This window comes from Squalius cephalus, assembly GCF_949319135.1.
Source record: "Squalius cephalus genome assembly, chromosome: 21".
Lineage (NCBI taxonomy): Eukaryota > Metazoa > Chordata > Actinopteri > Cypriniformes > Leuciscidae > Squalius > Squalius cephalus.
This window is the reverse complement of record NC_137142.1, coordinates 34,146,871-34,163,664: the sequence shown is the minus strand read 5'-3', so window position 1 is coordinate 34,163,664 and position 16,794 is coordinate 34,146,871. Positions and strand designations below refer to the sequence as shown.

The 16,794-nt window shown below is 36.7% G+C and overlaps 1 protein-coding gene across 3 annotated transcripts in view; it reads left to right on the top strand.

Annotated features, from left to right (window-relative positions):
- blnk (B cell linker) overlaps window positions 1-14,070 on the top strand; it is a 32,314-nt gene extending 18,244 nt beyond the window's left edge. For all 3 annotated transcript variants that reach the window (XM_079855668.1, XM_079855670.1, XM_079855669.1), the window contains 17 exons: window positions 3,013-3,110; window positions 3,199-3,268; window positions 3,365-3,421; window positions 3,509-3,534; window positions 4,184-4,206; window positions 4,447-4,503; window positions 4,708-4,738; window positions 6,460-6,505; window positions 6,596-6,659; window positions 6,749-6,776; window positions 6,863-6,893; window positions 7,611-7,698; window positions 7,779-7,810; window positions 7,911-7,960; window positions 8,458-8,541; window positions 9,991-10,146; window positions 13,458-14,070. In XM_079855668.1, coding sequence (XP_079711794.1) covers window positions 3,013-3,110; window positions 3,199-3,268; window positions 3,365-3,421; window positions 3,509-3,534; window positions 4,184-4,206; window positions 4,447-4,503; window positions 4,708-4,738; window positions 6,460-6,505; window positions 6,596-6,659; window positions 6,749-6,776; window positions 6,863-6,893; window positions 7,611-7,698; window positions 7,779-7,810; window positions 7,911-7,960; window positions 8,458-8,541; window positions 9,991-10,146; window positions 13,458-13,574 — 1,058 coding nt within the window. In that variant the 3' untranslated portion in view covers window positions 13,575-14,070. The remainder of the gene's footprint in view (window positions 1-3,012; window positions 3,111-3,198; window positions 3,269-3,364; window positions 3,422-3,508; window positions 3,535-4,183; window positions 4,207-4,446; window positions 4,504-4,707; window positions 4,739-6,459; window positions 6,506-6,595; window positions 6,660-6,748; window positions 6,777-6,862; window positions 6,894-7,610; window positions 7,699-7,778; window positions 7,811-7,910; window positions 7,961-8,457; window positions 8,542-9,990; window positions 10,147-13,457) is intronic.
- The last annotated feature ends 2,724 nt before the right edge of the window (window positions 14,071-16,794 follow it).

Here is a 16,794-nt window from a genome sequence, read left to right as displayed (position 1 = left end):
GACATAAAACTTGGTGAATTGATTTCATTGTGTAGTATTAGTACTTTTTGAACAGGATTCTGTGATAACAGTGATGATTTTTGGCACTAAAATAATTAAATGAAATGTTCATGCCATTTCATCTCTAGTTATGATCAACTATGATCAACTAAAGTCAACTAATTATGTGTTTTTTACAGTAGGCCTATAATATGCAAAGTACAATTTTCTATAAAAAAAATTGTATCTAATTCTGTTCTTTTCTCTGACACGCGTTGTTGGGTCTGGAAGGTTACTAATGTGATTGCTTTATCTGTAAATTAAGTTAATGCTTTTTCAATTACTGAATTCATTGAAATAAAATGAATTCTTTGATTTGAATATTTTTTGGCAATTCGTCGTGTAGGTCTTAAATTTCAATCTTTATGGTCTTAAAATGTCTTAAAAAGGTCTTAAATTTGACTAACTGAAACCTGCAGGAACCCTGAAATAATTCATTCACATTAATTAAACTGCAGTAATTAACATGGTGTCAGAATCTCTAGTAAATTAAAGGATTAGTTCACTTTCAAATAAACATTTCCTGATAATTTACTCTCCTCCATGTCATCCAATATGTCCATGTCTTTCTTTCTTCAGTCGAAAAGAAATTAAGGTTTTTGAGGAAAACATTCCAGGATTTGTGACCTTTCCAACGTCCAATCTCAGAGATAGTACAAGACGGGCATTTGTGGTTAAAAAGTATAGAATTATTATTATTTATTTTTTAAATGAGCGATGGTTTGTCTAGATAAGCCTCTTATTCCTCGGCTGGATCGTGTCGAGACTTTAAAGCTGCACTGAAACTCACATTTGTACCTTCAACTCGTTGGACCCCATTGACGTCACTATATGGAGAAAAATCCTGAAAACGTTTTCCTCAAAAACCTTAATTTCTTTTCAACTGAAGAAAGAAAGACATGAACATCTCGGATGACGTGGGGGAGAGTAAATTATCAGGATATTTTAATTTGAAAGTGAACTTCTCCTTTAAGACTACATGTAATTTTGTTTAATTGTCTATTCAGAATCATGATCTCTATTTAAAACCAAAACAAATGGTGATTCTCAGTTTATCCAGAATCGTGCAGCTCTGCCAAGAACTCCTGTTTCTGTAATCCAGTCCTGCCCTACATTTTTCACTCTGAATCTCGTTTTACAAGAAAAATGGGTTGCAAACAGCATTTCATGTCGACTTTAAAAGGCTAGTTCACTGAATACATTTAAACTCTCCTATCATTTCCCCGCCAAACGACCGTCTTCCGTGTAACACAAAAGATGTTCTGCAATGCAATGAAATGTGATTTTTATTTTTTTATTTTTTTGAAAGCCCCAGGGGCCGGTTTCACAAAGCTATTTTAGACCGGTCTATAGTGTTAGACAAGTCTAAAATTTGCTCATAGACTAGTCTAATGCAAGTTAGACTGTTTCACAAAAATAAAGACTGACTTAAAGGGATAGTTCACTTTGAAATTAAATTTTGGTATGTTTTAGCTTACCTGAAGGGCATCCAAGATGTAGGTGTCTTTTTTTCCGCAGTAGTTTCAGTTTTGATATTTTTAGGTCAAACCGTTCTTGTCTGACAGTCATATCATGCAGGTCTATGGTCACTGTCTCAAAGAGCATGCACAGAGTCCAAATTAAACAATTCCCCATCGTCCAAATTAAACAATTCCCCATCGTAAGTACACATTGATGGCCTAAGACACGAAACGAGCGGTTTGTGTGAGAAAACGAACAGTATTTATATAGTTTTTACCTCTTATAAAACAGCCACGTCCAAGTGATCTGAGGGCGCGGGCGCTTCCTATTGTGTGACGTGTGCGCAGACTGGTGCATAGATATATATACAATAGACGTCGCCTTGGCTACGGCAGTTCATTGGAACGAATGTCTTTAATGCGACATCTATTGTATATATATCTATGCACCAGTCTGTCACCAGGATGCGCTCGCGCCCTCAGATCACTTGGACGTGGCTGTGTATAAGAGGTAAAAACAATATAAATACTGTTCGTTTTCTCACACAAACCGCTCGTTTCGTGTCTTAGGCCATCAATGTGTACTTACGATGGGGAATTGTTTAATTTGGACGATGGGGAATTGTTTAATTTGGACTCTGTGCATGCTCTTTGAGGGGGTGACCGTAAACTTGCATTAAATGACTGTCAGACAAGAACGGTTTGACCTAAAAATATCAAAATTGAAACTACTGCGGAAAAAAAGACACCTACATCTTGGATGCCCTTGAGGTAAGCTAAAACATACCAAAATTTAATTTCAAAGTGAACTATCCCTTTAATTTAGACCAAAACAATTAGACCCCTTACCCCCAGGCTAACTGAGGTCTAAGACTCTGTTACCTTGGCAACCAGCAGTAATAATCAGTTACATTACAAACAGCCAAAAGAAAAGGGAAAATGGCTCATAATTTAAACATTTCTTCTTGTTACTACATTCTCCACTAAATTTCCCAAGTAAAATGTCCTTGTAACTGTTATACTCCTCCAACAAACACATATTTTCCACTGGGGTAAACTGCACTGAGCGGTTGAATGCGCTTACTCGATCCGCGATGTTTTTTGTTTTGAAAAGTGTCTTATTTTACCCAGAATGCATTTCAGTGTAGTCCTACTTAAGATAGTCAGAGTTGTGCTTTGTGCAACGGTCTGATTTAGATGTGTATCTGAAGTCTGACTATCTACTATATCTAAGCCATAGTCAAAGTCTATCTTTGTGAAACCGGGTCTTTAGTCACTGAATGAAACTTTGAAGAAAGCACTTATTGCATGCTTTTTTAATTCTGTTAAATGCAAAAGGAGAACATTTGAAGAAAGCACTTATTGCATGCTTTTTTAATTCTGTTAAATGCAAAAGAAGAACCTTTCAAGCAAGCAATGCTTTCAAATGCTAAAAAAGCATGCAATAAGTTTGAGTAACTGATGACATATTGCTAAAACCAGACTTCCGGTGTGTGTTTCTTCTGTTCACCAGACAGCTGTCGTGGTCGACCGGAAAAACCAAACACTCCTTTCCATCTGCAACAGAGGCACAAACCCCCTCGACTGGCCCGCCGAGCAGAGGAAGATGATGTAATAATAACAGCTCGCACCGTTAACTTTACACACACTTTAATTTACTGCACAATAAACTACTGATACTGCAACTCTCTCTGTTCAGGGAGATTACATTGAGCCAGAGGACGAAATGGATGATAATTACATCGACCCCACTGGGAAAACACTAACAAGTAAGATGATAAAGGAACGCTTATGCAAGGCGTTTTTAATGTTGTAGCTGAATTATTATTATCAATAAATAAAGCTCTAATGATGTCGATTTCCAGAGCCGCCGGTTAACAGAGGGGTTAAGCCTGCTGTTCCTGCTTGTGGGAACGATCCAGGTGAGAATATTTTCCAAGACCTGCACAGTTTCACTAGATTTATTTGATCAAATATTAAAAGCGCATTTACTGCACTTCTTTTTTTAGATTTCTATGAGGTTCCTGACTTGAAGGTAAGCTTAAGCTTAAATAGCTCTGTTCAGGTCACTGAAGTTATATATTCAGGTCATATTTCACGTCAAAATCAAAATAAAAGAATAAGAGCATGCATTGTGTGCAGTTTGTATTTTAATATTGTATTTTAAATTTGGAAACATTAATTACATGACAATATCCCCAAAACCTCATTACTTTAATATGTATAGTCAGTCAAATCGATTAATCATGATTAATCACATCTAACATAAAAGTTTTTGTTTATATAATATATGTGTATATATATTATTATATTTATGTATATAATATATATACATATGTCTATGTGAATGTGTGTGTGTGTATGTATATATATATATACACACACACATATATACAATAACACATATATTATATAAACAAAAACTTGAGTGGCGTTTTTATCAGTGGTGATTATAGCAATGCAATCTGAACAATTGTTATTAATATTATCGTGGTTAAAATCAGCATAAATTACAGGTAGTACAACTAATCCCACCATGCATAATTTTTTTTAATGATTTTGGCATGAAATATGACATGGACATGTTCTTGACAAACTTGCGTGATTCATCCTTTAAGCTTCTAGAATTAGTTTGCCTTATAAATGCTCTGGAAAAAAAAAAAGCTTTGTGTCTCTGTTTATAGGAGAATTCACATTCTAAGAAAAGGTAAAACTTCACAATTAACTATATTATATTACACACATTAAACTAGCTATGTTACAAAACGGTGTTAAACTCAATGTCAGATAGCAGTAATTACAGGAGTAATTACATTTAATTATTCCCAGTGCATGAAGATGTTGCTATATACTCACACATTAAAATACACACTACATTTAGTCTAACTTTGAGCATATTCTCTCTTTTATATTGATGTTCTGTGTCAATAAATGTTCTGATCATCAGGAGTAACGAGACTCTTCAGCCGAACACACAGATAGCGCCTCCTAAAGCCAGTCCACGGTATTACAGTCATTCTTACTTATATGACCATCACAAACACCCTTACGAACATTTACCATTTTGATAGTTTCTATATAGTTAGTTTAAATATCACAGCCGTCTCTCAAAACAAACACTACAAAATGATAAATGTACCAAACGAAAGAGTTGAATGCACAAATTAAAAACAAATGTAAATTTTCCATGTTTTATCTGTTCGTACAGAATGCACGCCAGAAGGCCATCAACGCCTGCAGTGAGTATCGATCATCAATTCAATCATCAATAATATAAGCAAGAACTGCAACTACCAATAGTATAATAACACTAAAAAATAAGAATGTTATTTTGCATCAAATAGATAACATTAGTTAACAATGAGCTAATAATGAACAATACTTAATCTTAGTAGTAAATTTCAGTATTTACTAATATATATATTAGGGATGCACGATATATTGCCCACCATATCAGTATCGGTCGATATATGTTCATTTTTAATGTTATAATTATCGGATAATTTGGCTGATATATTAAAGCCGATAAATAATGTATTATTTTCTTCAGCTGAGACACTTCAGATGTGCACTGTTCAACATGATGGTTTTTAATTGCTTGAAATTTAATAGGAATCACTTCAAAAAAGGAAAAGTCAAGTGCAAAACGTGCAGCGCAAGTCTGTCATATCGGCTACATAAAATTATAATGAGAAAATTATAATTGTGTGCTTGGGACTTTTAAAGGGTTAGTTCACCCAAAAATGAAAATTATGTCATTAATGCCACCCTCATGTCGTTCCAAGCCCGTAAGACCTCCGTTCATCTTCAGAACACAGTTTAAGATATTTTAGATTTAGTCCGAGAGCTTTCTGTCCCTCCATTGAAAATGTATGTACGGTATACTGTCCATGTCCAGAAAGGTAATGAAGACATCATCAAAGTAGTCCATGTGACATCAGTGGGTTAGTTAGAATTTTTTGAAGTATCGAAAATACATTTTGGTCCAAAAATAACAAAAACTACGACTTTATTCAGCATTGTATTCTCTTCCGGGTCTGTTGTCAATACGCGTTCACGACTCCGCAGTGACGCTGCTGACGTGTTATCTGGTGCGCCCGACATGCACACTTACGTACCATTTTAAAAAATATAGCAATACCAAAATACAAACAATGTAGAATAGCTTGAATACAGCGTGCGTCTCCCTCAGACTGTAAACGAAGCTCGGGCGCACCAGATAACACGTCAGCAGCGTCTTACACAACAGACCCAGAAGAGAATACAATGCTGAATAAAGTCGTAGTTTTTGTTATTTTTGGACCAAAATGTATTTTCGATACTTCAAAAAATTCTAACTAACCCACTGATGTCACATGGACTACTTTGATGATGTCTTCATTACCTTTCTGGACATGTACAGTATACCGTACATACATTTTCAATGGAGGGACAGAAAGCTCTCGGACTAAATCTAAAATATCTTAAACTGTGTTCTGAAGATGAACAGAGGTCTAACGGGTTTTGGAATGACATGAGGGTGGCATTAATGACATAATTTTCATTTTTGGGTGAACTAACCCTTTAATGGTGAGATTTTTGTTTTTGTAATCAGGCTCTCAAAAATTATATTATTTAGATTTATCGGCCGATATATATCGGTTATCGGCTTTCAAATATTAAAAAATTATTCGGTATCGGCCAAAATGTTCATATCGGTGCATCCATAATATATATATATATATCCCCCATACACACACACATATATATATTGTTAGTTTATTGTAGCTAATGCATTGACTAATGTTGACAAATGAGACGTTTGTTACCAACCTGTCCAACATGTACATTTGATTCGAATGTAAATAAGCAATCAGCCCTATAATGCACATATGTTGCTGATATATGATATAACAATCCAAAATGCGTGTTTTGAATTGAGATTATGCTGACGGTCTTATTCCACTATGTGTCTGAGCAGGAATCCCAATCAGAGGACGATTATGAGGTGTGTGACGCAGATGACAGTGAGTATCAGTTACACACACTAAACCTGAGCAAATGAATGTAGAAAAACAATCTCTCTTGAAAACCATCTATTTTCTGACACTCATTAGTGGTTAAAGAAAGACCAGAGGAGACGCGGAGACCATCGATACCGACACCTCGACCTCGAGACCTGTAAGACCTGGAACCCCTCAACTATAATACAACTATAATACACACATTATATCAGATCCACTAACTGTTCATCACTTCTGTTCTTTTAGGAAGAAACCAAATCCTGCTTCCATGCCGGTACACACATCTAACTTCTTTCAAAACAGTCATGCATTATTATTTAAATCAAAACCTTTTGTGAACATACTCATCCATCGTTGCAGAAACCAAGCATTCCTCACAGAGAGAGTGAAGGTAACTATCAAAATCCCTCATGATGAGACTGTCATAGAATAACAAAAGCAATGTTTTAATGCTTGAAATCTAGCGTACGGTATATGGTGCATCCTATGATATTATAAGATGCATAAGTCAAACTGATGCGTTATGCCACAAAGTAAGCTCTGTTTTCTAGGGGTGTAACGATTCCCTCATATCACGATACTGAACTCACAATACGATATTATTGCGATACTCCCAGACATATGATAAAAGGTTAACTAAAAATGAACTGTTGATTAAAATGCTAAATTTGGTTTTACATTGTGTGTGTAAATGAATAGACTTGGACTTGGTGCTGAAACCCAAAGCACAGGACAATAGAGACACCAGAATAACAATGTTCATGATTCTGAAGCTGAAAATATAGGCTAGTATTATTATTTTAGATGAATATGCTTGAACTCTTTCACTGACTAGATATATTTAAAATAATGTCACTTTTTACTGGTAACATCAGACATTTGGCATTATCAGGACACACAAATATTTCCCCATTGCATTATTATACATTATATTCAACATTATATATATAGGAGCTTAATGTAGTACTGACAATAAAACTTTTATTTTGGGTGAACTATCCACAATACATATTGTTGCATGTTTGTATTGCGATATATTGTGACACAATATATAGTCTCCAGGACGTGCAATCTTAACTAAGACCTTTTGTTGGTCACATGATCTCAGTTACAGCATCATCATCTAAAACAACACCAGTGACTATCCCAGCGGACTCCATGTCGAGTCCGTCGTCAACAGGGTTTCATCGAGCCAGGTAAGACATCACCGACGACGGTTTCGTTTTATACCGTAATCATAAAGAACCACAAGAACTAAACTCCTTCTCTCCGACAGAATGCCTTTGCCTCGACAGGTTCCCTCCCAAAGTAAGATTCACGCTTTTTCTTTCTCTCTGTTTATAAGGCAAATAAAGACATCAGATCTGTCTTTCCTTTTCTGTCTGTTTATTAATATTATTTTATCCAGGCAGGGGGACGTTGCCTTCAGAAAGCAGATCCGCGAGAGACGCCGAGGAGGTGATTACAATTATTTTCTTGACTTCTTTACGCATATCTTTTTTCGTAACACTTTACTATAAGGTTCATTAGTTAACTACCTTAGTCAACATGAACTAAGAATGAACTATACTTCTACAGCATTTATTAATCGTAGTTAATATTAATTTCAGCATTTACTAATACGTCATTAAAAAGGTTGTGTTTAACATTAGTTAATGCACTGTGAACTAACATGAACAGCTGTATTTTTATGAACTAACATTAACAAAGATTAACTAATACAGTAACAAATGTATTGCTCATTGTTAGTTCATGCTAGTAAATACATTAAAGTTAACTAATGAGCCTTATTGTAAAGTGTTACCCTTTTTTTAAATTGAGAAGGTTTGGCTCTGACAGAGAATGAAAAGTGACCCTGATGTTAGTGTGTCTCAGTTTGCAGCATAAGTACTATAATCAAGAGCATCCCAGCATGCATTACCCTGTCAGTCTGACTATCCCGTTCTCTCTCACAGGAAGCTGGTGTGTATAAAAAGGTTTGGTTTGCCAGCAGCTGTGACCGCAAGACAGCAGAGGACGCTCTCATTCGCTCAGCTAAGGCATGTCCGGCGTGCACAAAACAACACTGATGCATTTCACACAGACATTGCATTCGAAATTCCAGCAAATTCCTGTAAACCCTGAACTATAATACATCAACTCTGCCATTATATCTGATCCACTAACAGTTCATCACTGCCGTTCTTTTGGGAAGAAACCAAATCCGGCTTCGATGCCGGTACACACATCTAATTTCTTTAAAAACAGTCATGCATTATTATTCAAATCAAAACCTTTTGTGAAAATACTCATGCATTATTGCAGAAGCCAAGCAAATGCAAGTGGGATATATGCATCATGCATGTTGATCGTATTGATAATGCGTGATGACACCTTTCCAAAGTAATTAACATTGTAAATCTTGCTATGTTTTTTATATTTTCATTCTATGTACATTTATAACACGTTGGGATGCACGATATATCGGCCACCATATCGGTATTGGCAGATATATGTTCCTTTTTAATGTTAGCGTTATCATATTAATGTATTATTTCCTTTAACTGAGACACTTCAGATGCAAACTGGTCGACATTATGGTTTTGAATCGCTTGAAATATGATTGAAATAACTTTGAAAAGGAAAATATGGTTAAGTGCAACATGTGCTGTCATATAAGCTGCATAAAATTATAATGAGAACATCATAATTAGGACATGGCTTTTAATGGTGAGACTCAAAAATTATATAAAAATGTGTATTTAGATTTATCGGCCAATATATCGGTTATCGGCTTTCAAATATAAAGAATTATCTGTTATCGTTGTCAGACAAAATTTTCATATCGGTGCATCCTTAATTTGATGTTATATGACCATGGCATTAAATTTCATTAAACTAGTCAACACTGCTGTGTGAGTTTAAACGGCTTAAATAAATAAAGTTAAATAAAACGGCTCGCAAAATTGGCATCTTTCTCTCTTCGGATCCATGTAATCAATCTCGTGATATTTTTTCCTCTTTTGGAAAAATCACATGAACACTGAAATGGATTTTTTCTTTTGCGACTGGAGCAATGGAATGGAAATATTTTTGATAAATGAATAAATAATATAATAAATAAAAATATAAAATATAAAATAAATAAATGAACTCAAGATGCACCAATATATTCAAAACCAGAAAATGTAAACAAGACTGTTGGCAGACATTAGAAATGTGGAAAAAAACAGTCAAATGGTGATCAGACAATGCAGATAATCTTAAAACATCACCGGCTGCTATTATTCCTGTAGCTAAAACAGTAGAGCATGACGCTTGCAACGCCAAGGGGTCACTGGGTTCGATTCCCAGGGCAAGCATGAGCTGCTGATAAAGTGTGTACCTTGAATGCAATGCAAGTCGCTCTGGATAAAAGCATCTGCCAAATGCATGAATGTAAATCTCAGTCTATCCCTGTTTGAGATGTAGCTAATCCGGATGGGGCTTTTTGTCTGATTGTATTTCAGGACGGGTCGTTTCTGCTCAGGAAGAGCTCTGGTGTGGACGCACAGCAGCCGTACACACTCGTGGTGTTTTACAACGGCCGAGTTTACAACATCCCCGTCCGCTACATCGCTTCCAACAAACAATATGCTCTGGGGAAAGAGAAGCAAGGAGAGGAGGTAAAGAAGGACATGGTGATACACTGACCCTAAAAAGAATTTGGACACTTAAAAGTCATTAAACAGAAGTTGCGATAGTCTTTTCTTCCCTATTGTGACGTCTTCGGCTTCTGGAACAAGATCACATGTAGGCGGGACTTGATTTTGTCCACTGGGAATTGATTGGAGAGAGGGATAGTGGCAGGTCGATAGTGAAATGCTACAACAGAAACTAACTCGAACACGCAGCTTTCGCAACCAGTTTGCGGCGTCGCAATTTAGAAGCTGCATCCTTTAAAGGGCACGATCGAAGGCAGACTGCATCACCGTGGCACAGAAAAAAGCTTGTCCAAAATAGAGTGTGTGTGACGTCACCGTCGGCCGGAGTGACTGCGGTTACACTCTAAAAAATGCAATCAACCCAAATTTGGGTCAAATATGGACAAACCCAACCGTTGGGTTAAAAATTTGTATTGAAAAATGTAACCCAACGGTTGGGTTTGTCCATATTTGACCCAAATTTGGGTTGATTGCATTTTTTAGAGTGTAACCGCAGTCACTCCGACCGATTGAACCTGACCGACCGGTTGAAATGACCCTGCATTTTTGTACATGCGGTGTACACACACTGAGTGGCAGAAACACTGAGCGACAGCATTGGTTTTCAGCATGAATGCAGAGAAAAACACACAAAACACATCTAAAACGGGACAGAGCTTTGAGATTGACTGTATTAATAGATTTGACAAGAAATCTGAGGTGTGTTTTTACGAAAGCTACAGAACAGAGAAATGCAGGGCTGCAAATCATAGAAACAACTGATCCAGGCAGAGAAAGGATTTTGCAGTTATCATTTTGTGTCAATATGCTGAATTTAGGGGTAAAATCATACACTATTTATTGTATTGTTATATATTGTATTGACAACTCATCAATTAAATATTAACCATCGTATATTCTGCATAATTTGGACGCTTTTAATTAAACACTGACAAAAAACTATTCATGTTTTAGGGCTGGACGATGTTGATATATATAACATTGATATAAGTGATTACCCGGATTTAGACCTATATTGTATTTATATAAAGCGTTCACAGGCAAATTGGCTTTATGTATTTCCCCGGCGTCGAAGTCAGGCTCATATAAATGTCAGGAAACACGATGTCAATATCCACGGATCACTGGATCTTTGGTAAGTTGTAAGAAACACTATATCGAGCTCAACCTACGGTGGCCGAGAGAGCTCAACGCGCTGCAACTGAAGAAAGCACATGCAAATAGAAAAAAAAAAAAATAGAAAAAAAACATACAAATAGAAAAAAACACCCACAAATTAAGAAAACATCTTCATCAGTTTCACAACACATGTGTGCTCCAAATACTCATAACACAACCAAATACAGAAACGCACTGCACATAACACAGACCACAACAGAAATGTTTCCAGGGGAACCAAATAAGTGACGAACCCGGCTGGGACGTGCTTACAGCTCAAAAGCTTTTACAGCTTGTTGTTGTTGTTGCAAAACATACCGAGATTACATTTTTATGACATACAACTTGTATACAATATACAAAATGTATTAACAATATGTTCAATGTCATCAGAATACAAATGAGAAAAGAACAAAGAGCTGAAAAAAACTAAAACAAATAAATAAAAAAGATAGAGAAAAAGAACACGAGGGAAAGATATTAATCTATACATCAGTTACACTGTATATTTCTGTGGTAAGAACAGCGATTCGGCTGATGGACGCCGTGCTTCGCTGTCATGGGAACATCCCAGGTGAAAATAATGAGGAAATGACGTTGTCTTTCATTGTTCCCTTCATCAAGTGCGTTCCAAACGGCTACATAATGCATTGCACACTAGTGCCCTGCTCACTCCAGGGTCCCACTTCAAGGGCTCTGCCGTCTGCCCTTCACAGGGAGCAGGGCACAGGGATGCTCACGAGCATTAAGCACGTCCCAGCCGGGTTCGTCACTTATTTGGTTCCCCTGGAATCATTTCCGTTGTGGTCTCTGCTATTTGGTTGTTATTTGGAGCACACATGTGTTGTAAAACTGATTAAGATATTTTCTTAATTTGCGGGTGTTTTTTTCTATTTGCATGTGTTTTCTTCCATTGCTGCGCGTTGAGCTCTCTCGGCCACCGTACCAACCTTTAGTTTAAACTGATAATCGTTCGTTTTACTGGCGTTTTCGCAGTTTCTCCTATTAAATCCAGTCACACAGCAGCTCTTCTGCCACTCAGTCCGGCTGGGAAAGTGACGTCAATGCATTCCCTCTATTCGAATGCTCCTTCAAATGGGTCCTTCGTTTCCCGTGAAATGAGGGATACAACAGAAGGATCCTTCGCTCCCTTGTCTACCTCAGAATTCATTGCACACCAGTGATGGCAGAATTCTTCACAGTCTTCAAAAACTTTGCCATTGTAAAGACCTTTCAGCAAACCCACTACTAGAACTTACAGATACCCATACTTGATTGATTGATTGATTGATTGATTGATTGATTGATTAGATGGTTGTGGTTTGCTATTGGTGGATCTCTGTGAATGACAGGTTGCCGGTAAACACGTCATCAGAGAAGAAGTCGCTGCATGAGGGAAGGGAAGTTGAGGGCTTTTTTAAATGTGCACGGATAAATCATTTATAATAAATGCTGCAATATTCCATTAAAAAAAAGAAAAGAAAAAAATAGTCCCTTTTGATTTCATGCTCACATTTAAATGGCATTCAGATAAGTGTGACTTAACCCTCTGATGGTCTTCGGGGTCTTTTTAACCCGCAAATGACTTTTGCTGAATTTAAAAAAAAAAAATGTTCTCTTTGTCCAAATGGCATGAAACTTTGTACGGCTCTCAACCCTTTCTAGATCTACAATATAAAAAAAATTGTAATGATATCTGTTTTTATGTTAGCGTGAAAAAAAATAGTGACACTCGTGGTCTTTGGGGTCCCCAGGGACCCCAGGCAATAACATGTAATTTTGTAACAGAATAATAGTTTTTTTTTTAACAAATGTAATTTTACTCTGTTTATTAATGTTTTTACTCCACATTTGTGCAGTTTTTGGAGGATTTATGATTTAATTTAAATTTATATAAATAAATTAAAAATGTTTTTTTAAATAGGTTTTTATACAAAGACAGTTTTTTATGTAAAATTCACTTTATAAAAGACCCACATTTCTAAATTTCATTTATGGGGATAACATACATGGATAATTTTACATGGTTTAGTGTAAAATTTTGGAAAATGTATTTTTAAAAGTAAAAAATGTCAGCTGTCAGTCACTAACTATCATCTCTCTTTACTCTGAAGCGTTTCAGCAGCGTGTCTGACATTATTGAGAACCACCAGAAGAATCCTCTCGTGCTGGTCGACTCACAGAGCAACACCAAAGACTCCACCAAACTCAGGCATGCAGTGAGGCCGTGAAGCAACCACAACAACAGCGCGATCTGAAGACTGCAGGCTGACAAATATAACCGTACTGACATACAACTGTGTGATGGTTTCACATCTTACCTTAATAGATGATGATGGAAACAGATCCACGCTTGCGAAGCTGGGACTTGCTGCTACTTTTATAACTTATTTTTGTGAGTGACAGGGCCGATCGCACAAGGCGAGCATTTCCAAAACAGTGCAGCAACAGAATTAAAACAACGCGGTATTTTTAATTTGACGCGACGGAAAGCGAGACGCCGAAAATACCATTCAAGATTAACGTTGCAATGATGAAAGAGGTCCGTGTTTACATAGAAACGATCTAAAATACAGCAGCAGAGAAGAGAGCAATGTTAAGCCTATATGAAGATATCAAATAAGGTACAGTTGTACAGTTTATGTGTATTTGTTGTTGAATCATTGTATAAACATTTTGTTTTATATAAAGTGTGCAGTAAAAAAATAAATATGAATCTTTTTACTTAAAGTTATTGTGTTGTGTACTATGTTTATTCAAATTATTCATATAAATTACATTTATTTTACATAAGGTGGACTAGTCACGTGAGTTGATCAGGTTCTTTTTTTGCAAGAGTAAGTCAGATCTGCAGATAACAGTATCGTATATAATAACAATATTTGTAAAGTAAGAAAAAATTAGGCATAAATAAAAATTACTTATTTTTAACCACATAGGAAACAGTCGGTTCTGTACATTCGATCCACATTCAATGGCTGTAATTTGGTTTACATTACTGTTTAGGTTGCAATAACTGGAAACCTTGTGGGCCACTGAAAATGTAATACTAGATTTGACCATCAGTTGACCTGCTATATACACTCACCTAAAGGATTATTAGGAACACCTGTTCAATTTCTCATTAATGCAATTATCTAATCAACCAATCACATGGCAGTTGCTTCAATGCATTTAGGGGTGTGGTCCTGGTCAAGACAATCTCCTGAACTCCAAACTGAATGTCAGAATGGGAAAGAAAGGTGATTTAAGCAATTTTGAGCGTGGCATGGTTGTTGGTGCCAGACGGGCCGGTCTGAGTATTTCACAATCTGCTCAGTTACTGGGATTTTCACGCACAACCATTTCTAGGGTTTACAAAGAATGGTGTGAAAAGGGAAAAACATCCAGTATGCGGCAGTCCTGTGTAAGTAAGTAAGTAAGTAAGTTTTATTTATATAGCACCTTTCACAGGTATAAGGCCACAAAGTGCTTCACAACTAAAAACATTTACATCATAAAATACACTCAATAAAAGAAAATGCCTTGTTGATGCTAGAGGTCAGAGGAGAATGGGCCGACTGATTCAAGCTGATAGAAGAGCAACTTTGACTGAAATAACCACTCGTTACAACCGAGGTATGCAGCAAAGCATTTGTGAAGCCACAACACGCACAACCTTGAGGCGGATGGGCTACAACAGCAGAAGACCCCACCGGGTACCACTCATCTCCACTACAAATAGGAAAAAGAGGCTACAATTTGCACGAGCTCACCAAAATTGGACAGTTGAAGACTGGAAAAATGTTGCCTGGTCTGATGAGTCTCGATTTCTGTTGAGACATTCAGATGGTAGAGTCAGAGTTTGGCGTAAACAGAATGAGAACATGGATCCATCATGCCTTGTTCCCACTGTGCAGGCTGGTGGTGGTGGTGTAATGGTGTGGGTGATGTTTTCTTGGCACACTTTAGGCCCCTTAGTGCCAATTGGGCATCGTTTAAATGCCACGGCCTACCTGAGCATTGTTTCTGACCATGTCCATCCCTTTATGACCACCATGTACCCATCCTCTGATGGCTACTTCCAGCAGGATAATGCACCATGTCACAAAGCTCGAATCATTTCAAATTGGTTTCTTGAACATGACAATGAGTTCACTGTACTAAAATGGCCCCCACAGTCACCAGATCTCAACCCAATAGAGCATCTTTGGGATGTGGTGGAACGGGAGCTTCGTGCCCTGGATGTGCATCCCACAAATCTCCATCAACTGCAAGATGCTATCCTATCAATATGGGCCAACATTTCTAAAGAATGCTTTCAGCACCTTGTTGAATCAATGCCACGTAGAATTAAGGCAGTTCTGAAGGTGAAAGGGGGTCAAACACAGTATTAGTATGGTGTTCCTAATAATCCTTTAGGTGAGTGTATATATATATATATATTAAGTTAAAAACCTAATTACATAATGCTTGTTCTCAGTGTTTGGGGTAAGGTATTACAAGTAACATGAGTTACATAATCAGATTTTTTTTTTTCCCAGGTAACTGTAAAGTAAAATGTACAACAAAATACCTGAGTTACCTGAGTTTTCAAATAAGTAATGCAAGTAAAGTTACTCCCATGCATTGACCTACAGCTCTCCTGTCCTCATGTTGAGAGGAACTGTAAGTGCAGAGGCGTTGTGTGTAAGAACATGATGGTTACTGTAGTTCTAGACTAAATGTGAGCAAGCATTTACTCATCTCACTTGCACAAAAACAGATTCAGCATTCCTCAAAATGAATAAAAACTGAAATGAAAACTCAGAATATTTAGCAAACATGCATTAATTAAATGTTATATTCCTTATGCAGAGGTGGACAGTAACAAAGTGCATTTACTTGAGTACTGTACTTAAGTGCACTTTTTGAGTATCTGTGCTTTACTTGAGTATTATTTTTTCTGGAAACCTTTTACTTTAACTTCACCACATTTGAAAGACAAATATCATACTTTTTACTCCACTACATTTCTACGGTCCTTGAGTAGAAAGTAGTAACGTCAGTCAGGGGATGATTTTGATTTTGGTTGGAAATGAAAGTCGAGTTGACGACAGAATCCAACATCATCAACCTGATTTTCATTTTCAGCGCTGGGTTTGGTCTTCTAAATGTGAATTGTGTCATTGTTTTGGAGCACACTAGCTTATAGATAACAGTAATGCTAAAATATTCATACTAAAAGCCAAAAAACTTTAAATAGGGCACTATTTGAGCGAACAGCCATTTGGGTGTCCGAAACCATTGTGGACGTTATTGAGTGACTTATTCAATCTCACATTCAATCCCACTACTGGAACTGTGTTCTAGAAACACATCTGATATTGATATGAGGGTAGGCATAGATTCAGAGGCATAAGGTACTGTAAGTATTACACACAACAATAATAAAACAATGCATTGACATTAACTTTTGATACTTAAGTACTT